This window comes from Trachemys scripta, chromosome 6 (assembly GCF_013100865.1).
Source record: "Trachemys scripta elegans isolate TJP31775 chromosome 6, CAS_Tse_1.0, whole genome shotgun sequence".
NCBI lineage: Eukaryota > Metazoa > Chordata > Testudines > Emydidae > Trachemys > Trachemys scripta.
The window spans coordinates 100,969,501-100,995,765 of NC_048303.1; the positions used below are offsets into that span (position 1 = coordinate 100,969,501).

The window sequence follows — 26,265 nt, forward strand, 5'->3', positions numbered from 1 at the left end:
TCTACTGTAGCTTTTATATCAATATTTACTGTATTCCACTAAAAATAAGGTGATTTTTCCAAAGATAGTGATCAAAGCACAAAGTTAGATATATTAAAATAAATATTGCACCTACAGCCATAAATAAGTATACTGTATCTACATACACAGAATCCACAATACTCCTGGAAGATTGTTGGAAGAATTATTTGCACAAATTAAGGAATATTATAGAAATCAGTAGCAACACAAATTAAAGAGAAGCTACAGCCTACTGAGGCATGGCCATTTCTAAAAAGCAAAAAATAAATGGTTTATTCTATCCCTGTGCTATTACATAATGGTTCACTGAAAGTAGTGCGGCCATGAAAGAAAGCACTGCCTAGAGCTTGTCTGTCTGCCTACAACTGCAGTCACTTTCATCATATCTGCCTACCTAGCACACACATGCTCTATCTGTGGCAGACCCAAGTAAAACTCTTGAGCCAGGAACACTCAGAAGCCATAGAATCCAGTCTTCAATTATAAAGTCACAACCGTCATATGTGATAGTATAATTGTGTCCCACTGAGAAAACAGAATGAACAAACACCCTTTGAATTGAATACTTCATTTTATTTAAAATCACCACATCTGGTTTTGAGGTGATTGCAGGAATGGTAATAGCAATACAATTTCACCATTAGGAAGCAGATAGTCATCAGACGCATACTGATGCAGTAAAGGAATTATCAGTTTAAAAAGAAAGACAACGAGTGAAAAAAAACTTGTCTTGCAGATTTTAGTTTGGACAAATCAATGAAACACCCAGGACTAATGCTCACCTTACTAGTCAGCATGGGGCACTGGTGGGGTCAGGACCAGTGGAAATACCCTCAAGGTTAAAGGAAAGGGAGGCTAGCTGAGGGAGTGTTCCATGTGCCCCTCTCTACCCCTCCTTGCTTCACCTTGGGCAGGTAGGGACAATTGCTTCACTCTCCTCCCCAACCTTCTTCTTACCACCCCCCCTCTTCCTCATGCTACATGGTGTGGGAAGGCAGAAGGGGTGGAGGTGGAATGCGGCAGCTAGTTCCAGGCTCTACTGCTTCTCCTGTCTATTGCCTCTGCCACTGGGCAGCAGAGGTGGTGTGGGGGGCTGGGTTACTGCCTCCTGTCTGGTGGTGGGGTATGTACAGTTTGCTTCCCAGATGGGTTAGCCATTGTAGGCTCTCATTTCAGTCCCACCCTTACCCTAGTTACTGGATCTCCTATGTTGCTGGGGCTAGGCTGATAGGAAAAATCCCTTCCAAACCCCAAAACTGGCTATCTAGCAAAACTGTCAAGTTGCTATGTGGTTTTTTTCCCCATCTTCCACCTGGCATCCAGGTTATCCAGGACTGGAGAGGAGGGAAAGGAAGGGGACGAGGGATTTACATTACAATTGTAAACTTGTACAATTGGCAACTTTGGTGAGCTCGGTAGTTTAGAAAATGTGATTCAAAACCCTGTAACTGAGTCAATTGCTTGGGGGTTTTGTCCTCAGCACAGCATTGCAAAGTGGTGAATACGCTTCTATGTCCAGTGCAGCTTGCTGTTCCCCTCATCTCTCTCCTACCTCCAGTGAATAGGAGGAGAGGAGATCAGGAAACCAGTATCCAGTCATGGTCACATGGCATGCCAAAGACTTTAGAATGGGCATGGCCTTCACACTCATGCTCAGGCTTACAGTATATCAGGGGCCATTGGTGCCTAATCTGCATTGGAACAACGCTGCCATGTAACCTGGCTTAGTTACCCTACTTAGATAATAATCATTAATGAAGGTGCAGTCTCTCTGCATTTAACCACATTATAGCATCTGTCTCTCGCTGTCATAGTTTCAAGTCTCACTGTACCTTTAACCTTTCTCTGTGGTCTGCTCCAGAAATGCCCCTCAGGTCCTAGGCCTCCAGCCATCACCTCTCTCTGGGAAGAGACCCACATCCCACTCCCTTCTGACTGGGGGCTTTAGGCTGCAGTCCCTTTGCATTTCCCTGTGATTATCCCTAGCATGTCTGACAAACATCTACTCTTTAGTTTCTCTCCAAGGACAGTGACAGTGATTTATCAGCAACTCAAACACCTCTTTCAAAGCAGAGGACATTTATTTAAGGACAAAAGCATACAGAGAAAACATATAAACCAATAAAAGATCTAGATGCATATTAAACATACCTGAAGTTGCTTATCAGCTCTCTGGGGGCAATGGCAGAGTCAAGCCTTCCAACCAATCAGTAGGGTTGGATTCAGCCTTGAACCAAAGGTCAGGTCCATTCGCCGCCCCCGCCCCCACACACACACACACAAAAGTCCCTCTCTCTGTTCAAGCTGGCCCTTTTATACCAAAAGCCCTTTCTTTGTGTCCTTGGCTTCTGGTATCTGTTGGAGCCAGTATCTGCAAACCACCACAGGGGCAGGTACTTCTCTGGAGTTGTGTACAATTCTAGGGATTGCAATAATCACCCGCACTGTTTTTAGTTCCTGGAGGAGCTGTAGTAACCCTCCCGCAGGGAGTAGAACACAATCCCTAGCTCAGAACGATACATGGAACATTCATAAATTGAGAACAATATAGTTCCCAAAGGTACCACATGTGGTTGCATTATCTGTCACACTCATTATTTCCATGTCCACATCAAGCTAATTTTGAAGGGACACCACCTCTTAGTGTTTATTTGAGGCAAATCAAAAAGCATATACTCACACATTTGAATCACTCTGTTCGTGAATATTGCTAAAATATGGCACAATGTACATTTCATATTGACTTGACTAGGAAAGTGGAACATTAGTCTTCAAATAAGGGTATGTCTACACTGCAGTGTAAGCCCAGGGTTCATGGGACTTGAGTCAGCTGAACCCTCGGTTTGAGCGTCTACATTGTATTTTAACCCTATATTAAGACTTTTCTAATCTGTGCTTGAACCTAGGGCTCTGGCATCCACACTGCAATGAACAGTCTCTGAGCCAAAGTAACCATATCCCAGAGTCCTTAGCGCCCTCACATCAAGTACTGTGGCCACTTTAGCTCTAGGACTGTGTTGCACTGTCAGAAAATTTTACTACCAACCCCGCATGTTACCAGGAAGCAGCTCACTTTGCAAAAGGCTTGATCAGTTTACTCTCCATTGCAAACCCAGGAGGCTCTCTGATAGCATGTTTGCAGATGGGTGATCAAAAGAGGAAGTGTTAACGCTGATCTGAGCTGCTGCCATTTGCAAAATTCTATTTTCAACAGAGAAGGTTGCAGAAAGTTGTCCCTTGGAAATGTGGGATACTTCCAGCTGAGTCCTGGGATCCGAGTCAAGCAGGGCTGTGTCTACACTGCCAAGCAATCAGGGTTGGACCTGAGCCCTGACTTAACTCGAGCTCAGACTCTTCAGCGCGGCAGGATCCTGGGGTCCTGGGTCTGAGCCCTGGGTTAGTAGAATTGCAGTGTCGATACATAAAACACTGACAAAAATATTTCTTACTTTATACATTTTATTTTTCTATTTTGAAAATATAGTTTTCTTCTACGTATTTTATGGAATACAATCCATGTGGCTTTCTTTCATTTACTTCTTTGTTTATGCACAATCATCATAAATGAGGTGGAATAGTCCCGGAAATAGGATTTGTTAGCTAATTTATCTCAGTACGTGAAGGATAATGGGAGAGACTAGAGAGGCTATAATCTACCTTCGAAGAAAATAGTTTTAAACTTCTCCTCTAAAATGGTTTGCTTTTGGAGTGCTAACTCCAAAATTAAAACTATTCTTCTGTCAATGGTACTTGTTCTCTCTCACTTCTGCTGCTCTTTCTGCTAGCTTTTTTTCATAGAACTACTTCTGCTGAATGAACTGGTTAAACTAAGGCTATGTCTATACTGACATTTTTGTCGCTATAACTTATGTCGCTCAGGGATGTGAAAAAACATCCCTCCAAGTGACATAACTTACACCGAAAGAAGTGCTGGTGTGTACAGTGCTATGTGCACTACCGCCACTCATTGGAGATGGTTAATTATGTCAACGGCAGAGTTCTCGTCTATTGGCATAGCGCAGCTACACAAGCGATCTTACAGTGGTACAGCTGTATCGATACAGCTGTGAAGCTGTAAGCCTGCTAGTGTAGACATGGTCTAAGTGATTTATAAGTGAGACTGAGCTGAGTACAAATGATGAACTTTAAAAACTAAAACATGTCATCTAATTTGTGTGTTTAATTACTGTGCAAAACTGCACACACAACTGTTACACATCACCTTCTGTGATCCTAAACATGCTTTTATTGTGTTCTTATCACTTTAGTACGTGTGTGTAGGTATATAAATATATTTATTATTCTGAAGGTGCGGTCTGACTCCATAGTTAAAGCTGTGTTCATTTTTTCAGATAAACTGAGGGTTAGAGCCTCATGGTATATATATAAAAAAGAACATAACACGCAATATGCTTATTACCATTATTTGCTTATTTTTCAATAATGTAATTTTAAAACCTTAATTTAAAATCTCCTACAGCTGTTATTTTAAATCTACTTCTGCTGAAAGTATTAACGGTTAAAATTGAGTGATTTCTGAGGGGAAGCTGAGAAAAGCTAGACACCAGCCCCACACTTTAAAAAAATGACTTAAATTCATTCAAATTACTGAATGACTGAATGGATTCACCTCAAACTTTCTCAAAAGTGGTGTAATTTAGGTTGTGATTAACATCTATCTGTCATAGAAGCCAACCGGGGAAACATATGTAGCCAAATGCTAATACGTAACATTTTACCCAACAAAGTGTAATACATAGGGCCCTACCAAATTCACGGCCATGAAAAACGCGTCACGGACCGTGAAATCTGGTCTTTTGTGTGCTTTTTACAGATTTCACGGAGGAGACCAGGATTCTCAAACTGGGGGTCCTGACCGAAAAGGGAGTTGCAAGGTTATTTTAGGGGTTCGGGATATTGCCACCCTCACCTCTGCACTGCCTTCAAAGCTTGGTGGCCGGAGAGTGGCGGCTGTTGGCCGGGCACCCAGCTCTGAAGGCACCGCCCGCCAGAAACACTGCAGAAGTAAGGGTGGCAATACCATACCATGCCACCCTTGCGTCTCTCTGCTGCCTTCAGAGCTGGGTGGCCAGAGAGTGGCAGCTGCTGACTGAGGGCCCAGCTCTGCAGGCAGTAGTGCAGAAGTAAGGGTGGCAATACCATACCATGCCATTCTTCTGTGCCGCTGCTGCTGGTGGCTCTGCCTTCAGAGCCGCTCTCCAGCTGCCCAGCTCTGAAGGCAGCACCACCGCCAGCAGCAGTGCAGAAGTAAGGGTAGCAGTACCACAACCCCCTCTACAATAATCTTGAGACCCCCCTCCCCATAACTCCTTTTTGGGTTAGGACCCCAACAATACCGTGAAATTTCAGATTTAAATACACCTCTACCCCGATATAACGCGACCTGATATAACATGAATTCAGATATAACGCGGTAAAGCAGTCCTCCGGAGGGGGGCTGCGCACTCCGGCGGATCAAAGCAAGTTCGACATAGCGCGGTTTCACCTATAACACGGTAAGATTTTTTGGCTCCTGAGGACAGCATTATATCGGGGTAGAGGTGTAGCTGAAATCATGGAATTTATGATTTTAAAAATTCTATGACTGTGAAATTGGCCAAAATGGACCATGAATTTGGTAGGGCCCTAATACATATACCTTTGTTCCCTGCTCCAGTGGAGCTTAGGAAACTCGACACCTACCCATGAGCCCGCTTCCTAAGGTACACAAAAAGAATGCTCTTATTTGCTGATCTTTCTGTGGTAGCAGAGCTCCTCTTCTGCGCTCTTTAGGACGCACCCAGAAATTGCGTTCCTGTCCTGCACACAGGAGGAGGTCTGTAACTGCAGGACTCCCACATAAGTTTTCGATCTGCAAACTCCCTTCTTTTTTTAAAAGAAGAAAACAAGGAACAGTAGGGCGTAGTCTGAGAATCTAGAAAGGTGAAACCTAAAAACAATTTCCCACCACTGCCCCCTGCACCCCCCAAAAAAGAAACACAGACACTCACTCTCCCCAATCTGGGATTTCAGGGTTATGAATTTTTTTAAAGGATTCTTTTCCAAACAAAACACAAAACTTAAAAGCCTTATAGGTGGGTAATTCCCATATGTGGTTTAAACCCTAAAACACACATAAAAGACCCCAAAACCAACTAACCAAAAAACAGAAGTATCTACAAGTATCTCTCAAGACCTCTGTCCTAACTTCTAAATAACCATCTCATGGTTCTAAGCTTTAACAAGGTTCATTTCTACACTTTACTAGACTTAGTTGCATCTAATTTCTGCCTGTATGGCTGTGCCTCTTAGTCAATGCTGAAAATCTTTGTTGGGCTTTAACTAAAAACAACCATTGTCTGTCTTGAAAATAGCTTTCCAAGGATCACCTGTAGGTAGGGAGACCCCCCTCCCACGGTCACTATAAATCCTGTACACTCCATCACACCATTAAAGTTCAGCTAGCATAGGAAACTTTATACACATCAAGTTTTCTATGGCTCCAAGCTTGTAGGAGTTCAACCAGAAAACATTGTGCAAAACTGTCTATTACACCAGGTTCTCTCCTGTTGTGCATCTTCTAAGGCGTGCAGGAGGAGCACAAGAGAAGCAGCTCATCATTGTAGTATGGATGAGTGAGTAATTTTTGAGACTGGACTGGTAAACATTACCTTCACAAGGCTGTAATAAATTCATTCTGATACACTAATGAGACTTTTCACTTAAAATATATCCTGTGATTTAAGCCAGCTATTTATCTCTAGAAAAAATATTAATATTTATAGTGTTCAGGTAAGCAACAACAATTGATAGGAAATGCAATTAAACTGGATACTCACACAACTCAACTGTGTTTAACCTTTTGTTTTCAATCACCTTAAAAGTGCAAGTGACCAATGTATTTGCATAGCCTGAAATTTGTGTATAATTTTCTTTAAGGAGTGAGGAATATATATTTCATAAAATAAAGATGTTTTATTCTGTAAAGATTTGGGGTTCTTTTAAGCATTCAAATACTAAATACTTTAGAAGCCTTTAAGATTCCCGAGATCTGAATTTTTTTTAGAAAGTGACACCGTTATTGTTCAGCAGGCAGCCAGCTCACTCCTAGCTGCCTTTCCATTCCTGGTTCTGTGGTTCTAGACTAAACCAGAAAAAAACAGGTGAGTGATTTTTAAATCAGTATTTTAAATCCTTACATTGTTTCCTCCAGTTCAATACCTGTTTTCAAGGTAGATAAAAATTGATGACTTTTAAGAGCTGTTTTTAAAAAAAAACAGATTTTTTATTTCAAAAAGATTTCTTTGATTTTGCTAAGTTTTTCTTTTGAAAAATCAACCTGTTTAAAATGAAATATGAATTTAATACAAAATATATTAAAGCCTAAATTTACTAAAATCTCTTAAAACATTTAAATAGAAAGTAAATTCACTGAATCCATGAGTCTCTTTCAAAAACTTGGCAGTAATGGCTGCTCTTCTATATAATCATGAGCAAAAAGTTAATTATCTAGTAAATAAGCAATATATCATTCATCATTTTCTAACATACAAAAAATGTAAACTTAATAAAATCTGAAAATATAAACCTATATAATTGCTTAAATAAATGTATATAGTTATGGGGTAGCCTCCTAGGTAGCAAAATGATGTATCAAATCGAATGTAAAGGTTCTATTTAAATTATGTTGATTTACAACTAATGGTATATCAACCAATGAGAATGCATCTTTCTTTAGAAAATAACTGAAGTAGAAATGGAAAAGTTGATTAAAATCAATTATTTAATTTGAGCTTTCCACTTAGCAATTTAAATCACCTTGATTTAAATCAATCCACCCTGTCTGTTTTGATGAAAATAGGAACTAGAAAGCAACAGGTGAGAATCCAGCCACTTGCCATTTTTAGCAGCTGGATGCTTTCACAGATTTTTTTGGAACTGGGTGCCTGGTTGTAAAATATATGCTTTTAACAAAAAATGTTACTTTATTTTGTTTTACCAACCTGGCCAACATTTCTGCAAAAATAGAAATGGAAAGCAGCCAGCAGCAGACAAAAAGGAAAAAAGGATAAGGCTACTCGCTAATACTGCAGTTCCCCAAAATGGGACTTCTTCACATTGAGACCTGTGAGATACCCGCCACAGGTTCTGCTGAGCTTCAGGAACCTTCTAGAAAACAGTGACTGGCCGACTAAAATGAGTTCTCTTGAACCTCGGTGTAGTCCCCAGACATTTCAAGTAAAGCAGAGGGTGAAAGGAGGTGGATGAGGATAGGAGCAGTGAGGTGGCAAGGATACAGAAATAGAAGCAATCTTGTGGGCATCATTTTCACATATTTCCAACATTTTGGTTCATGTCTAAATTTATTTGGTATTGGGGGTGCCATAAAAATTCTGAATCTGATATTGCAGATTTTATAACATTTGTATCTGGACACTGCACCAGTCATCTTGAATTCTCAGGATACAAAGTTTTGGAAAATTATTTCCTTTTAGATTGAATGATTACTAGTTTATGAATCACGTAGAGAGCTAATAAAAGGTAACTGTACATTTAAAAAAAGAACATATGTATGTGTGTCGGCAGAATTCAAAATCAGAAATTTAAAAAAATATTGAGAGAAAAGAAAACCCATCCAATAAAATATTTTCTGTCTAATCAAATATTATATAATTCTAAATTTTTTTTACCTTCCCTTTCTTGTTGCAGACACAGATTCAGTTCTTGTATTGTAGCCTTATCCATAGATCTACGTACTTTCATCTGATCTAATTCTTCTTCAAGATTCAATCTACAAAATAGCATAGACAAATAAGAAGGAACAGAAAAACAGCCAAACACATCCTAATAAAATATGAAACAAAATTAAATGAAAAACATATCAAAATAAATATTACTGGCAAGGGAACATATATGATTTAAATACAGTTGCTATTGTTTTAGAATGTAGATACTTTCATACCTGCTACTGTAAGTAAAAACTGATATAACACAATTGCCAGTAAATTCACAAAACTCAGATATAGATTTTGTAACTATATTTACATTAGTGGTTTCAGCTCCTCCCCTCTACATACATACATTCATATGGGGACCACATTTTCATTTATGCTGAAACCCGTTTATGACACTTTGACAAAGTAAAGGGGCGTTAGCATCAATTAAAATTGGGCACATCTATGCACACATACAGGGTATGAAGAGGAGGTGCAGAATACTAGGAAGTTTTTAAAGGGGGAGTGCAGCAAATGGGCGTGTCATAAAAGAGTTTCAGGGATTGGCAAAATACAACTAAAAATGAATAAGAGAGGACTGAAGGGGATAGAGAAAGGCAGAGTTTATGCTTGATAAATTTTAAAGTCCCTATCTAGCATAGCGTTTAGGCACATGTGCAGTCTCATTGAAACTAATGAAATTACTCATGTGCTTAAAGTTAAATATGCCGAGATGCTTTCACGAGGACCTGCATGCTTAATTAGTGAAAGAAGGGAATGAAGTAGATGTAAAACTATTTCTATACAAATATTATATATAAACATTATATATAATGTAAAAAGCATTCAGAAGATGTATTCAAGGATCGCTCCCACCAGGGCCGGCTCCAGGCACCAGTCCACCAAGCTTGTGCCTGGGGCGGCACCTGGAGGGGGGCGGCGCGGTGCTCCGGCTCCGGCCACTGGGGAGAGCGGGGCCACGGCCGGGGCTCGCCGCCCTCCCCTGCCGCGCTGGGGTGGCAGGGGGGCGGCCGGAGGCTTTTTTGCCTGGGGCGGCAAAAAAGCCAGAGCCGGCCCTGGCTCCCACACTGGCAAGGGAATGGTTTAGATGAAATAACAGGCCTTTTCCAGGTCTAGTGTCCATGATTATGTTGTTCATACACTTACTCAGGGCCAAAAGTTTTGGGAGGCACAAATCATATCTCTATTCAGTTGGCATAGAACAGATTTCTAAATGTGTAAATTATCTGAAGATACAGACTGTTGTCATAATCATTTCTGCTTAGCCTTATCTCCTGGAAAAGACTGAATAAATACAATATTCCCCTACTAGAATGTCACATTTTCAAACTTTTCTATTTTTGTAGTGATCGATTTTATGGCAAATGGCAGAAATAATAGAAAAAACAACTGATGGATAGTCTTTACATCCCTGGTATACAATACGCTCTGTATTGAATATCAGAAAATGAGAATGACATGGAAGCAAATACAGTTAATAGTGTATCTTTTTATCATGACTGTTTGCAGACAAATGCCTTTCCAACATCATTTATGAGGCTTTTAGCTATACAGCGTAGATAGGAATCATTGCCATGGGAAGAACAAGACTTAAAATGAAGCAGCTCCCTTGGTCTCTATACCAATTGTTCCAAAGCTATCTTGATAACTTAGTAGTAGAAAATTGTTGTTGCAAAATATAACAATATTTCCTGACCTGAAGTCTATTAAAGAGCTGTACACAAATGCTTTTTAATGTTTGCAAATGTAATATGCAAGCACAACTATATCCTGGTTATTCTCCTCCTCCTCCCTCTGTTAAAATGCTAATAAGTAGAGCTCTAAAGAAGTGTTCATACATTATTTTCCAAAGGTTCTCAATGCAGGATCTTCTGTCAAACTACCCCCCACTGGTCCCCTTTTCAAGGCTCCATGTCATAGCAACCGTACTCCAGTGAAGTCTGGATAGGATTTTCTTCAAAGCCCATCCACATTGATTCTAGATTGACCAAAGTGATTCTAGTGACATGAGGCACTTCCTCTCCCCTCATCCAGAGATGACTGTACTGCCTCTGCAATCCTTTCACTCCAGGGATCAAAAATAAGCTGTGGGATAATGCAGAATACTAATCTACTGTAACCACAGAGAAAGGAAGGCAGCCTCAAAGCTTAGATACTGTGAATAAGAGATCCCAGTGTTATTTTGGAAGAGAAGCCAATACAATGCTGTGGCTATCAGACAAGTATAAACATAGAAATATAGGATTGTTTGATATATTTTCAATTAAGAAATCAAACCCTGAAATAGAGAACCATATTGGGTTTTGCTACTACCTCAAAGGCAGTTGTGGTGTGTGTGGAAATCTTCTGTTTCACTGAACAAGTGGTGAGCAAACGGCAGGGTGTTTATAGACTCTCAGAAGATCCACAACACTAACAGAAGCTGAGAGGCTTCCCCTTTGAAGAGTCTTCAATAGTGGGAAGGAAGTCTCTCTGAAGAATTTTTCTGCACTAATGCCACCTGATTGTAGCTTGAAATGTGGAAGAAGAGCTCTCAACATCAGCATATGCCTCCTTCAGCTTCCAGCCACCAGCATCAGCAGCAAAAAAATTGTCAAAGCTGAACATATTCCAAAAGAACTGTTGGTTTTGAATATGACACAAATTTTAGGCCCATTCTTATTGTGGCAATAAAATCATGGGTTCCACAACTTTAGGATCTTTCCACGAATTTTGCTATATTTCTGCAATATTCCACAAATTCTAAGCTTTAATTAAATGAAAACAAAAGATCAACCCAGTAAATTTCTAACTCTTCTCCTTTGATGACAATACCAATCTTCCTTCTAATGTCACACCAGACTGAACAACTGAAGGAAAAAGAGATGCCACTTTTACACTGTTGATCATCAGTATCCCCTCGCCTGTCAGTCAATGGTAAGAACTGCAGCTCAAGTTATATCCTTGTATGGGGTCACTATATAAGCTATCTTATCATATTGCTATAGACATTAAGAAACATCAGAACCTGATAGTATTAATATTAAAAAGGGCAAAAGAAAAATTACTTTAAAAACTTTGCGATAGAAGTAGTAAAAGGGAATTTGGTTTTTGACTTTTCAGCTCAGCTTTAAGCTTTTCATGACAACGTTAACTTGGCCATGTTGCACATACGTACAATTTTCCAGTCTTCTTTTCTACGTTTCTGTTTCAGTTGTTAAATATATGCCATCCCAGAAAATATACAGGATGCTCAATATTGCAGAGTTAACATTGCTCTAGGAACCCTAACTTCTCCCAGTTCCTACCTTTTTTATTTAAATTGCACAGCTTTAACACACTGCATTTAATATTCTTATTCTTATTTATTATTTTACCTTGTGGTGGCACCCAAAGGTTTTAAGTATACCTCACTGAAGCGGAAGGAAGAGAAGGTTACAGATGAAATTGGAGATACTATTACATGCAAAGGAAGGAGCATAAAAGAAGGCACAAAGGTGGCTGCTAAGAGGAGCATAGAAGTGATGCAAGGACATGAAAAGCAATGCAAAATGGATGGTGGGTGCGGAATAAGCTGGTAAAAAGAAAAGAGCAGATAAATAGGGAGGGACTAGCTGTGAGAAGTCCTGCAGGAGAGCACGTGAAGTTTGAACTTGAAATGGCAGAAAAGGTGGAGCCAGTGGAGGTCTTCAAGGAGCAGAGTGCCATAGAAGATCAGGCAAGAAAGATGATCGGGTTTTAAATACATTACTAGAGGTGGCAAAGCAGTTTTCAGGTAGGCTGGAGAGGTTTCTATGATCCAGATGAGAAATGTGGACCTGAAAAAGGGTTTTCACTGTGTGGTTAGAAAGAGCTTGGATCTTAGAAAAGTTATAGCAGAAGAAATGGCTAGATTGGACATAGCTGGGATGTGCAGCTCAAAGGGAAAGGGAGGAGTCAAAGATGACTCCCAGGTTATGGGCCTGGGGAAAATTCACATATTTGTAGCTACTGTTCTCCTAAAACAGTTAAGGTTGCTGCTACATTTTAAAGTCACGGTTATATTTGTGTTATGTAGTGTATACCATTACTCAACATGGTTTTAAACTTTAAACCTCCAGGACAAAGACTATTACAACACACAAAAATTGTATGGGTTCTGTGCTAACGAATATTAAATACTGTAAACTATTTTAACAAAATTATGCAGTACTGTAGATTGACATACTGAGTAGATAAAATATGTAAGGGCATTCAAGTTTCAAAAATCTGCAGATATAATCCTAACCACAGATAAACTAACTGAAATAAATAGGCAAAGGAGAACTGAATATAAATTATAATTTTAATTAAAAAAATAATAATACAAAACTGAATAGTACAGTCTCTGAGGGTATGCATAAAATATCTTGTCTCTGTATCCATGATAGACCTTAGGCAAAGGAGATTCATTACTAGTAATAGCCATTAGTAACCTAGATGAAAAGAAAATAAGTAACCATTCTGCTAAACTTTGTTAAATTTCATTAAATTCAAAGTCCACAATCATATCTCTAATGATAATACTCAGCAGGTGAACCATTTTAAAAGCTGTGATATGCCGGAGCTAATTAATAATTGCTCGGACTATAGCTACATGTGATCTTCACATGGACAAGGTTCTATCAGTTTTTGTTTACGTGAATGCAATATAAACAGGTTTTGAAATGTGCCAAAATTTTGGTTTCTGCTGGGATCACAGACCTATTTATTAGTTATTTTAATTTCCTTTTACCTTTTTACAGTTTTACTATGCTAAAACATTCTTTGGAAAGGAAATATGCTGTTAATTATGTTCCACCCAGGATGGATGCCTCACTCACAAATTCAAGAATATTGAAAAATGCCCTCAAATATTTAACACAAACACATCAGAACAGAATTTAGTTTTATAAAACAATTTCATATGTGAAGTATCTCTCAAAGCTCTTTTTAAAGCAATTAGTATTGCCATGATTGTGTGTACACAACCTTGGTAAGCAGGATGCTGCTAAACACAACCATCACGGTACTTGAAACTACCATGGGGCCCAATCCAACTCCCACCAAAATCAATTGAAAGATTCACACTAAAGTCAATGGTTAGACTGGGCCCTTCCAGAGAGAACGACTATTATCCAAGATGCCTGGATTGTATCATGATTTTTTAAAAATAATGTTCAGTTGATTCTGTAAAGTAAAGCTGACAGTTACATTTACATACATCCAATAGTGATGGGCAAATCGCATACATACGTTTGTCCAACAGCTTGCATATCAAGCCTATTAGGTAAGTTAAACATTTCCATGAATCAGAGAATATAAGGTATGACTAGCTGATTTTCATAACAAAACAGGGTTAGAAAAAGATTTCCAACTGCCACAGGGGCATTCCAACTAGTGTCTGGTTTTAAGACTCTCACTCTGCTTCTTTAGCAGGTATTTTACAGTTAATTCTAATAAAGACTTCCCTCAATGCCAGTCCCTCCACCCCCCTCAAATTTAGAGTTATTTCTACTCCTCTCCAACGAGGGAAGGAAAGAATTGCCTTCTTCAGTACCAAAAAGCAAAATCACCTCTCTTTAAGTGTTGTCAAAACTTCTAGCTTCGCACTATGCCCAGTTAAAGATAAATTTGCAGCATTTAAAAAATTTAAAATTTTTGGATGCAAAGAATATCAGAACAAAACAATACAAGGAATACTGTTCTGATTGGACAGGACTCAAGGATGTGGATGTATGAAGAGTTGAATCATTCTGGGGCCCTTGTAGCATAATTCATGTCTAAAGTGCCTCAGAGTATACAAAACCTTAAATATGATTAATAATATTAACAACATTATTAAGGAATTTTACTTGCTAGTTGTACTAAGACAGACCAGAAGCGAGACTTGACTTTTGAATCCAATGGGCCAGAAGATCTACAGCGTAAAGCTGAATGGGCTCAGAAATGTATGTCTACTGTAAATGTTCAGCAGAAAACGTCTTCATTTTTCTTTCTTTGTTTATCAGGGCGGGAAACATGGAGCTCTATTTAGTCATGTGGAATTGCTGCTCCATGTGGCCACAACTTTTGTCACCTACAATGGATTCCAGTGGGCATGCATGAGTATCATTGGGTGCTAATTTTGTAATTGTCTCACTTATCATTGTTCTCCTAAACCCACTGAAGATGACCCAGGACATTCATTCCCTCTCTGCTTTCTCATGTTTTGGTGCAATAACTCCCCAATTCTCCATAATTGATTAAGGCACACAGGAACCTGAGAAAACAGTGCTACTTCTTGTCCCCAAAAATTTCACTCTTTAGCTGAATTATTATTTGTAAAAAAATACAACAAAACAAAACAAAAACAAACAAAAAAAGACACACACCCCAGCACCACAATTACAATAATAGCAAAAACCCTCTAGTCACCATTGTCAACACTTTCAAATGATTCAAAAGACGATGATCTAAAGCATTAATACAAAATCCTTTTGGACCAGGAAACCTCAGCATAGCATTTGACCAATGTGTGAGCTTAGTCAGTTTTGAGATGACAAGCATCATAGCACAAATCAGAGCCACCAGCACGTAATCACTTCAGAAAAGAGCCACCAACCATAGATATAATTACTATGATCCACCACCTTGAATTATAGCTTTTGTTTTTAAAAACCCATCTTCACATTTTGCTTTGATCTCTTGCAGGTGACAGTCACTATAGGCCTAGGAGAAGCATCAGCTTTCAGTTCTGTAGTCCTGGAGAGCTTTGAGTGAAAGTTACTTTTTAAAATGGCACCACTGATGCAGAGATAATCAACATACAAACATGCACTCCAGTTTCTGAATATACCCACCTATATGTTTATACTTATAGTACTTTTTTAACTTCTGCACAAATGCTCATCTTCTAGGCAGCTTTGTAACCCTACATAGGGTTTTTTCAGAAATAGTCAGGATGTAGTCTATAAGTCAGCCTGGTGTCCCTCAAAAGTTTTCATTTCATCCCTGAAAAGGCATCCCCAAACACTTTCTGGCTAAATCCTACCAGTTTTACTCACACTGAAGATTAGTTTACTGTGCAGGTATTATATATTACTTCTCAATTTAAAAACACAGCTTCAGGAGTTCTCTGGGCACTTATTCCCTAAAATTAAAAATTTCATTACAAACACAAGGACTGCCACTAAACATACCTGTCTCACTCAGCCCATCCCCTCTTCCACAGCTTTAACAAAGAGGAGGAAAATATGGGTTTTGCAGCATGCCTGGAAAGTTAACAAATATGGGTTCTGGTGGCTCCCTTCCAGAGAACTCCCTGCCAGCTCTTTTATATTGAGAGCACTCCAGCTTCAGCACCTCTGCTGTTTTCAACTATGGTAGTGTATCATGGGGGAAGAGAAATGGGCTCCCATGTAATTAGCTCCCAAACCATTTAAGACATTATAGGTTAAAACTGACACACTGAATTCCAACCTGAAGCTTGTTGGAAGTAGTTCCACTGAAAAGAATGGGACTTCTCAAAGAGCATGGTACAATTCAAATTAGCGAGGGTGGCAGAATCTGATCATAATCGTCTTGTAGCGCCATCTATGTGATACAAATGTTTTCTTAACTATTTTGAGAACAAAGTTAAAACTTGGGGAGGCTTTAAAATACACTCCACATACCTATTTCTTAGGTTTTGGTTTCATTTACAAAGAAACTAATCACAAATTCCAGCTCAAACCTTCTACCCAGGCTTGGTTCTTCTTAGCATTCTCCCCAAGGGCTTAGAACCTAGATTTTATATGCTCAGAAAGTCACTTCCATCTCCCTTATAACCAAAGTGAAGTTAATGAGTCCCGTCTAGTGCAATGAGTCAGCAGGAATCCATCAGCAGTTCCCTACAGGCTTGCAACACCTGCTAACAAGGTAGATCAACAGTGGAGCCCTGCCACTATACTATATTCTGCAGACAAATATCCTGCATGCAACATCAACACATTTTGATTACTATCAATAACTGGATGAAAGTCATCCTTTTTGTTCCAACATAAGTCATAAGGGCACTAAGAGGGGTTAGGAAGCACAACACATGTCGCTGCATATACCTTTTCTTCATTTATTTCTTCCAACTGGGCCACAGCATTGGTTAGCAACTTTGAAACCAAACAATATTAATTCTATCTACACTAATAATTTATGTTGGACATTGTGTTCATTTGCAAAGGTACTGATCTTGACCCACAAGGATAGTTTCAATGGTTTCCACTGTCATACACCATTCTGAGTTTTCCTTTACAGTGGTGTAAAACTCTTGGTGACAATCTCTTTCATTAGGTTATTTTCCAAATACCCCAATACTTAATTCTTTCAGGGAATTATAAGAGGTAACACGGGAAAGAGAGCTATAGCACCAGTTTTCCAACTGATTTACTCCTGGCTTGTTCTAACTAATAGCTGTAAATTAGCACTAAATCATCTACAACATACAGTTGTTTACTTATCAAATTATAAGGATACATAGGTGCTCCTACCACCTGCATATAACCAGAGCTTGGGCATAACATGCCTTATTGAAAGAACAAAATTTTGTAATACTCATCATTTTTAATAGTCTGTGGTTATAAAGATACCATATGGAGCCCCCACACCGCTCCAAACAAAAGATATGCACTTGTATTAAAAAAAAAAAAATCATTTCAAAATAACTACATAAACCCCAGCCAGAGCTTCAAGGGCTCTGTCCTGCAGGACTTGACTGTTCCATATGCTAACTCTTACTGTCAGAGAGCTACCACCACACCTCCAGCAGGATAAAGTCTAACAAGCAAGACCTGCCCCAATGAGACAGCACACATTTACCTGCAGCTCCTGGCAGAATTCCAGCATCAAATAACAGGGTGGGACAAGAAGAAACTCCTTACACTCTCTTACACACCAATAAAAAAGTGGTGAGAGCAAGAATCTCTGGTGTGCAAGGCTAAAACCATCCAAGCAAAGGATGTTATTTTCCACCATTGCCCTTGGATTAGTGTACAGTCTTTTTTATTTTATGTTTTTAGGAAATAAAACTTACTGAATCCTCCTTTTTCCATAGCTGGACAAGTACAACTGTTCTATCTGGTCTAACCGTTTTTTCAGTGTCCAATCCAGCAAACTAATTCAATTCAAAAGTTTGTGTACAGGCATTCTTTGAAAGACTCTAAAATTATTGACCTTCGGGGCACAATACAAAGCCTATCCATTTTCCCAGGTGTTTGGCCAGGGGGATGGCAAGAGAAATGGGGGTTCTATGGCATGACGGGGTACTCATTTGCACTGTTGATTTGACTCATTTATTTTTATTATGGAGGTGAGCTTTCTGTATTTTTAGATATTTTAAGTTTGTTATGATTGTGATCTTTATAATTGACCTCAGGGTGTATCAAACTGTTAGGGAAAAACATTCTTATTAGAAATGAAATGGATAAAAATAAATACTGTCAACCAGGAACCTTTTGTGAATGAAGCTCACTTGATTTGGCTGTATTAAATAGTATGTCAGACATGAACTGACTAGATAGTAACTTCAGGAAGGAGTATCTTGCCAAGAGAATGCCAATTCTTTCCCCAAGGATTGCACCCTTAAGGCTGCAGTAGATGACTCCTTGGAGCACTTTTCAAACACTACATCCCTTGGTACAAACAAATCCAGTGGTAGCCCTTGGAGAAGGTGTTGACAGAGCTCAGATGGCTGCCTAGCTGAATTCAATCAGGAAGGCTTCTCCTCTCTCAACCTCAGAAGTGGCCATGACTCAAAGGAAATTAGCCTTAAATTTGATTGGGCAAGGAAGAATTGCCAAGCTGCAAGGTAAGCCAAATGCAGGAAAAGGTCAGTGCAGGAAAGGATGGCTAAAGAGGATTTTTAATCTCTTAGTGGGGACCTTATTAGAGAATGAAGAGGGAATGGGACTTTCTAAGCTGCTGAACAGGTAGGCCTTCAGTGCCCTCTGGATGTGAAAAGTGTGCCAGAGAACTTCCATCCACACCGAGATCTTAGGTCAGATGGTGGGGGAGGGGAGCATCCTAATTAAGACTTGTTATAAGGAAGACAGGACAAAGTAAAAAGCACTACCTTTTTTCATAAAACTAGACTAGGAGGTGTAACAATCTTGGGGTTTACTAAATAAACTAGCGAATGAGAAAGGAATAAAACTTTAATAAAACAAACTGGAGAACATCTCTGGTGAACTGCCGCACACAGTCATGCAATGTTCCCAACCCCTGCCTACAGAGCACATCTCCAAATTCCCACATTCACAACACTATGCCTTATGAGGGAGTGTCTCCAAATCACAATCTTTCATAAACATCTCTCTGCAGGAGGATTGCAGACCAATGTTGCAAGCTGTTTGGGGAGAAGCAACTACTACTACCTGTCAATGAGTCTTCTGATAGGGGAAAACTCTACTTTGTTGCACTAGGGTACAGCAGGACTAATTCCACTCATTTCAATGGGCTAGGTACAACAGAGAAAAATTTCACCCTTAAAAATCTTTAAACAAGTGTCACAAAATAGGATGGGCAGGGTTGACACATCAATATGCTTGTATTGAATTTTTCTTGTACCAAAAAGTTATTAGGGCCTGAGATAGGCCTGAACCTGATCTGACTTTTCAAGAATCAAATAGTATTTTGACCAAAAAAAAATTGCTTTGTTCCTACAATGGTATGATTCGGGAATATCTGCCTGCAAATAGTGTGTCTGTATATGTGTGTGTCAACTAACAGCCTTGGGAGGTAAGAGCAAACCTTGGAGCAGGTGTTTGATTTAGACTGCATGAGAGAGCAAAAGACATACATATGTTTGGGAATAGTGCTAACGAAAGAAAGAGTAAAGCAAAAAGTACCAGCAGTACTTACATTTTGGGCACTTTCAAACTATCCAGGATGATTTACTGGAATTCATTTACAGGAAGAAGATTTTAAACCTACAGAGTTTACACAAAAAATTGCAGTCCTACTTGGCCGAGGAAATCTGGTATTTAACTATACAGATGCTCTAATCTGTCAATCTTCATTTCTTAGATTCATGATCTAGAAACATATGTCTATCATTCTTATTTCCAGACCCATTCACTTATTGATGGATAAAAATAGCAGGAAGTGATATCTACTGGTGCTAAGTAAAGCCTGTCTGATTTATAACGTCTATCCAGCAGAGAGCGATGACAAAAATTGCTTCTCTCGCCCCTTCCCCGCCCCACTATCTAGTCACACAATGAACAAAGAGAATAGTCCTATGGTTGTCAATAGTTAGTTGTGTGTGTTAAATTTTGTATTAATAGTTGCTGGAAAACCAAAGACGTGCCAACAATTAAGGATTCAAATAGCATAAACATATAGCATAAATTGAAGCTTACAAAAGGATGACAGAGGATGGAATTTGATGCCTAGAATTCTATCTGGTAACCAATCTTCTTTCTTTCCTCATCCGCCTATGCCCCCACCTAGTCATGATGTAAGGGGTGCCAGACCAAATTTGAGAGAGCGGCATTGTGCGAAAATGTGGTGAGTACAGAAGATTGCAGTTCCTGCAAGAAAATCGCAGCCCATGATTTTCTTACAGCCTTAATTATATGTTTATTCTTTTAATTTATACCATTTTCCCTTTCTTAGTATACTTGAATTTATATATCAAAAAGTGTCTAAACAGTGGGGGGGGGGGGGGAAGAGGGAGAGAGAGACAGAGAGAGAGAGAAGATAATCCAACCTGAAACTATATTCCCTTTAGGTGGAGGACAGAGTGTAGAGTTCAAGACAGGGGAACAGGTGCTAGAGGATTTACTTGCCCACAAACCCACACAGAATAGGAAGATCCATGCAGCGAGGGTTATCTTCTGCATATGGATCTAGAGAGAATTATTTCTCCCTCTGTGTTTTTAGCCCTTCAAAAAAAATCAAGAACCCATTGTAAACTGACACTGTGCTGTATTCCAGACCCTGCAGACATAAGCCACCAGTATTTCTGCCCCCTGTTTTTGTGTGCGTTTGTTTTTTGCCTGAGCCTCAGCAGGATAGTGAAATTAACAGACTATGGACCAGGGTTGGCAATTTTCTGGGAAAAACTAGTTTAGGACAGGCTGCTGGTAAATACTGGATTAAACCCATTTTAAATCAGAAAACTGGTGGAAATAATTGCATCAGTATCCAGCAAGTTCAGCAAGCATAGAATGAATCTTTTCAAACTTTGGATACATCCATTCAAAACTGAAGAATAGGCTCAGTTTATCTACTCCGTCAAACTTGATCTTCTGCTACGGAATGCTTCATGGCCAAATGGAGTGGTAGTCTGCAACTCTGCACGCTTCAAGCCTACAACTCTGCATTAATGATGTTTTCATATAATGGAATGTATTTGACATTTATTTATATACTACTGAAAACTGAAACATAGGTCATGACGTATAATTTTCTTGAGAAGATACCGAACCAAAATGTACACAGACGTTCCAATGTTCAATAATATAATTACATACATTAGTATTGCACGGACTGCAGTTTTACTTTTTATTTGTACAACCCTAAATTAATCTATAATCTGAATATGTACCTAAAACTAAGTATAATGTGGTGTGCATTAATTATCTAGTTTTTAAAATAGAAAATGCCTTAAATTGCAACTAACTAGTTTTTCCCAAAGCAATAAAAACCATGATGTTACCTGGTAAAAACTACCCTGATGATTACTATGCCATCCCAACTCTGGAGAGGCTATCCACTTATGCCAGCCTCTTCACTTAAGGCAGCCTCTCACCCATGTGGTATGATTTACAAAAAATAGATTGCCTTGCACTTGCTGAGTTATTGCCAGATAGTTTTCCAGATACGGTAATAAAGTTTTGGCCTAGTTAAACCACTTTGCTGGTATCTAGGCTTGCCCACAACAACGTCAAAATTCAGGTTTCCCTTGCAGACTTAACTCAGTTTCTTTGTGCATGTGTATTATAATACAGTCTTTTACTACATGACTGCATACTATTTTTTCCACGGAAACCCCCGCCTCTTCAGATTTGAAGCAGAACTAAAACCCTATTAAGGTTGTTTATGGGTACTTAACAAAACTACATATTCTCAACAAAAATCAGCAGACTGGCTAATCCCATATCATTGCACCAAAAGAGTCTGGATAAAATAAGAGAAACACTAAGGTAAAATACTTCCAAATACAGATTGAGACCACAGTCTGTCTGGTAACCAGGACTTAAGCAATTGCAAGATCTGGTTGAAACTTGTGACAAGAGTGCCAGAGAAAGGCTTAATAATGTAATGTAGGTCATTAATCCTATCAGCCCTGCCAGATCACTCTCAGAACAAAATAGTAATATATCTGCACCAGTTAGCTGATATAGTTTATTGTTGAAATATAACTGGCAATTTATTTAAAAAATATATAACAATATTATTGGTAAAAATGAGCTATTGGAGTAAAATATTCAAAAATGCCTAAGTTACTTTCAATGGGATTTAAGATCCTAAGTGAGTTTAGTACTTTTAAAAATTTAACTCTCAATCAATGTAACTGTCACTTTTTTTGACCAATGGGTATCTTGCCAGATAATTTTTAAAAACTGTTTTTGTTGTTGAGCACCAATCATGCTCAGCTACAAGTTGCCTAGCTGCTATATTTGGACTCAAACAGAAGAAAAAAGCAGAAAAAGTAACCTGACTGAAAGCAAAACTAATTTTATTGCTACTGATTTTTAGCCAGATTGTGCAGCCATTTTCACAATGAGTAACGCAAGTTGTGCCAGTGTAAGCAGTGATTACTTATACTGAATATTAACCTTCTCAAGTTTTTCGGCTGTTTTATGCAACTTAAATAAAAGCTATTTTTTGTACTGACACTATGGTTCATTCTCCCCAGTGAAGTTTGAAAGGCAATTTGAATATTGTGCTATTTGACTTGGGGTGGAAAGGAATGATGAAATCCCATATAGTTTCTGCTTAAACTTTATTGGGCTAATGTAGATCCTGAATATGGAAACAAGAATTGCTTTTGATGTCAACAGCAATATAATATTTGAAGAGTATTTCACACTTCATGCAGGATAGTGACCACAGCACTATCAGACAGAACAAATAAGGGGCATTATTCATCCTACCTGTAACTCCATTGACTTGATTTGGCCTGTTAACTTTTATAGTACTACGGAAATGTTATGAAATTAACATTCAGTAACAAGAAAAATAATGAAAATATATTTCAATAATTTAGATGACAGACATCCTTTAAAGTCAGGTTATTCCAACTGCCATATTTTTTGTTTTTTCTCCTGTCCGTTCAGTTCTGAAAAGAGTTTAGCACACGATATCTCTAGGATTTCTAGCTTTTCAAGAACAAGGTGCATTTGTTTCTAGCCTTGGTAGTTTACAGGATACCAGGCATAAAACCTGTCAGAGTTCAATTGGACTAATGGTGCTTTTTTGATACTGATCCAGGTCTCAATACAATAAGTCTCAGATCTTGGACCAATGCCATTTTTTATCCCAGAGGATGGAAAGGAAGAGGTTTTATAAAGCATGAATTGTAAAATGTGGCTCTCCATCCACATGTGATACACAATTTGATGTCTGAAATAATGTACTGTATCTTGGAAGAACGTGAATAGTGTTTTTTGAAAATGATAGAGAAAAAATACAAATAAAATTGTCAAAGAAAATATTTTCTGTATACACTGAGAATTCTTCTTTTATCCTGTTAGGATAGAGGCCAATTACAGTAACAGTGTAAGAATCCCCAGCCTTCCAAAGGGAAAGGGTTAAGAAGGAGATATTCATTATTGGAGAAATACATGCATAGAGAACCTGAACCAACAGTGCGGTCCCATGATTATTGATTTTACTAACTATAAAATTTAGTAATAGACTGTAATTAATGTTGGAATAGACATTCAAAGGCACAAATAGCACTTATGTCTATAATTCCTTTAAGTTCAATGGCCCTTACAAGCAGGATCTTTGAAAACCTACTCCATTATTAATAATAAGTATGTAGACGGCACAATAAACATACACTATTCTTTACAAAATGCAGAATAAACCATGCATCCTGCAGGCACAGTGACGGCCATGATATATTCTTACAACTAATGCAGGTATAACAATAAATACATGGGACAACAGGCCAAATACTGGATTAACAAGCACGCAGAAACAATGTATGTCTTGTTTTATAGGATTAGGACAGCAAATATTGCATCTGTAAAATTGTCTCAGGATAGTTTGTGTTACCAAGGAAAGTATGTTAGCATAATAGATTTCAGGAAGAAAAATGAAAAAATTCATAATCCACTTCAGCTTTAGAGATGGCTTTATAAGAGATCAACATATAGATTCAATAGTGATCAACATTCTCTGCCTCGAGTACTCTGCACCCCATAAATCCAGGAAAAAAAAAAAAAAACTTGTGATTAAACACTTTGACCAAGACTTTCAAAAATAGGTGCCTAAAATCAGCTGCTACATGCTAACTTGTTGGCATGAATAAATGCCCAGTTTTCAAATGAGATGAAAATTCAGCAACTCCCATTACAGTCAATGGAATCATCAGATACTGACTCTGATAAGGAGGAAACTTTACAAAATAAGGGCCTGATCCAAAGCGCCGTGAAGTCTATGGGAATCTTTCCATTCATTTCAATAGGCTTTGGACCAGGCCCTAAGAAAGAAGCTACCTTCCTGACTTCAGTGATGTGTGACTTCCTATCATATTCTAACGTGACTTTTTTCTTACTTTTAGGGCATGGATCATGCTTCAGGAGATTCATCAGGCCTGTAGACCCCTTTCTGGGATTATTGCAGAGTGGTGTTTGGTATTTATAGGCCTTCATACAAGATATAAGTCTGTTCTGTCATTTGTTCCCCCACTGAAGGATTTCCCAAAGTAGAACATTTTTTAAACCAATTTAGTTAAGCAAATGGAAAAACTCTACATAGACACTCTTACCTGAATTTAAGAGTGGCGTATTTAGGTTTACCTTAGATCTGTTCCTAATCAATTTAAGCTAATTTGATAAATTTGGTCAATTAATGTGACCATACAACCTTTTACACTAGTTTAACTACATCAATTTAGATAATTGGTGCAACTCTGCATGTACATAAATTCTTTATCCAGCTGCTAAAAGAGAAATCTGAATCTGCAAATGAGTCCTACCCCAGGCAGAATCACAAAATTATACAAGACCCCATCTTGATACCTTATTTAGGCACACTGAGCCCTCCAAATGGGAATTTGCTTGAGTACAGTTGAATGAAATCAGAACCAACACTGAGTAACAACCTTAATATGACACGCAGAAAGTAGGAAGTATTTTTGTTTACTCTTTAAGTGACTAACAAAAAAATAGCCTACCAAATCAGCAGTAAATCACGACAAACCTCTTCAAGGGAACTCATCCCCAATGTCCTCTAGACCACATACTCTCCAGAGACCAGAGCAGGACATTGGCTATCTGTCAGGTATCCAGCAGAATTTAAGCTGTTGGTTTTGACCTATAATTCCTAAACAGAAATGAGGCCAATTCTCTCTCTATGCCATTTTGCCACAGGTGTGGTCAGTGCAGGCACCTGACCTGGAACTTGACTGACATAAGAGAGAGAATGTAGCTGGCAGGGCATTCCCCATGAGGCCCCTCAGCTTTAGAACTCACTCCCCTACTGATCTGAAATAGTCCAAGTTTATTCACTTCCAGGGCATGAGCCATTTGTTTTTCCTATCAACACGAGGGCTTTGGAAGAAGATTTGTAATGTTTTGGCTAGTAGGTTATTGTTGGCTGTGGTGGATATGGTGATTACACTGCTCTACAGTCAAAATGCTTCTGAAATAATTGTAGTCAAACTTTACTAATTCTGGGTCACTGAGAACGAAAATGATGCTTAAAATTGTTGATTGGCTCTAGTTTTTAAGATTTGCTATTGGGTCAGTATATACGACCCTTGACTTGGGAATGGCGGAGAATAAGTGAGTTATAAAGGGAAGGGATCTCAATTTAAACCAGAAATGACTAAAATACATCTTTGACTGGATCTATGAATAAATCTATGACTGGGTTTGGACAGTACTTGCTTTTTAGGCAAAACAGTGAATGATGCAATCTGAAGCTGGTATTGCATCATACATGATATGAATTGCATCATGTTATTCCTAGAAGTCATGGATGATGCAATCATAACGAAGCTTACATCACTCTGCTGAACAAATTGCCCTATATCAGCTCTAGAAATCATACAGTGTCGTGCTCTCTTATTTGTCAGTGTTTGATTTTGCAAAGGGACACATTTCTGTTTAGCCAAAGTGAGCAGAGATGCCTCGTACTTGTGTGAACAGTGCAGATAACTTCTGCTATGTTTGTGGTGAAGTGACTTTTGCATCACAAAAGCACAGTATAACCACTATGGTTAAGAAAGCCTATCACCTTTTTTTTGGCTGCAAAATTGGAGATCAGGACAAGAGGTGGGCCCCACACATATGCTGCAACACTTGTGCAACAAATCTTCGCCAGTGGTTGAACAGGAAAA

The 26,265-nt window shown here is 38.7% G+C and overlaps 1 protein-coding gene across 4 annotated transcripts in view; it reads right to left on the reverse strand.

Annotated features, from left to right (window-relative positions):
- Window positions 1-26,265, reverse strand: part of CNTLN (centlein) — a 286,401-nt gene that overhangs the window by 94,100 nt on the left and 166,036 nt on the right. For all 4 annotated transcript variants that reach the window (XM_034773873.1, XM_034773872.1, XM_034773875.1 and 1 more), the window contains one exon: window positions 8,712-8,812. In XM_034773873.1, coding sequence (XP_034629764.1) covers window positions 8,712-8,812 — 101 coding nt within the window. The remainder of the gene's footprint in view (window positions 1-8,711; window positions 8,813-26,265) is intronic.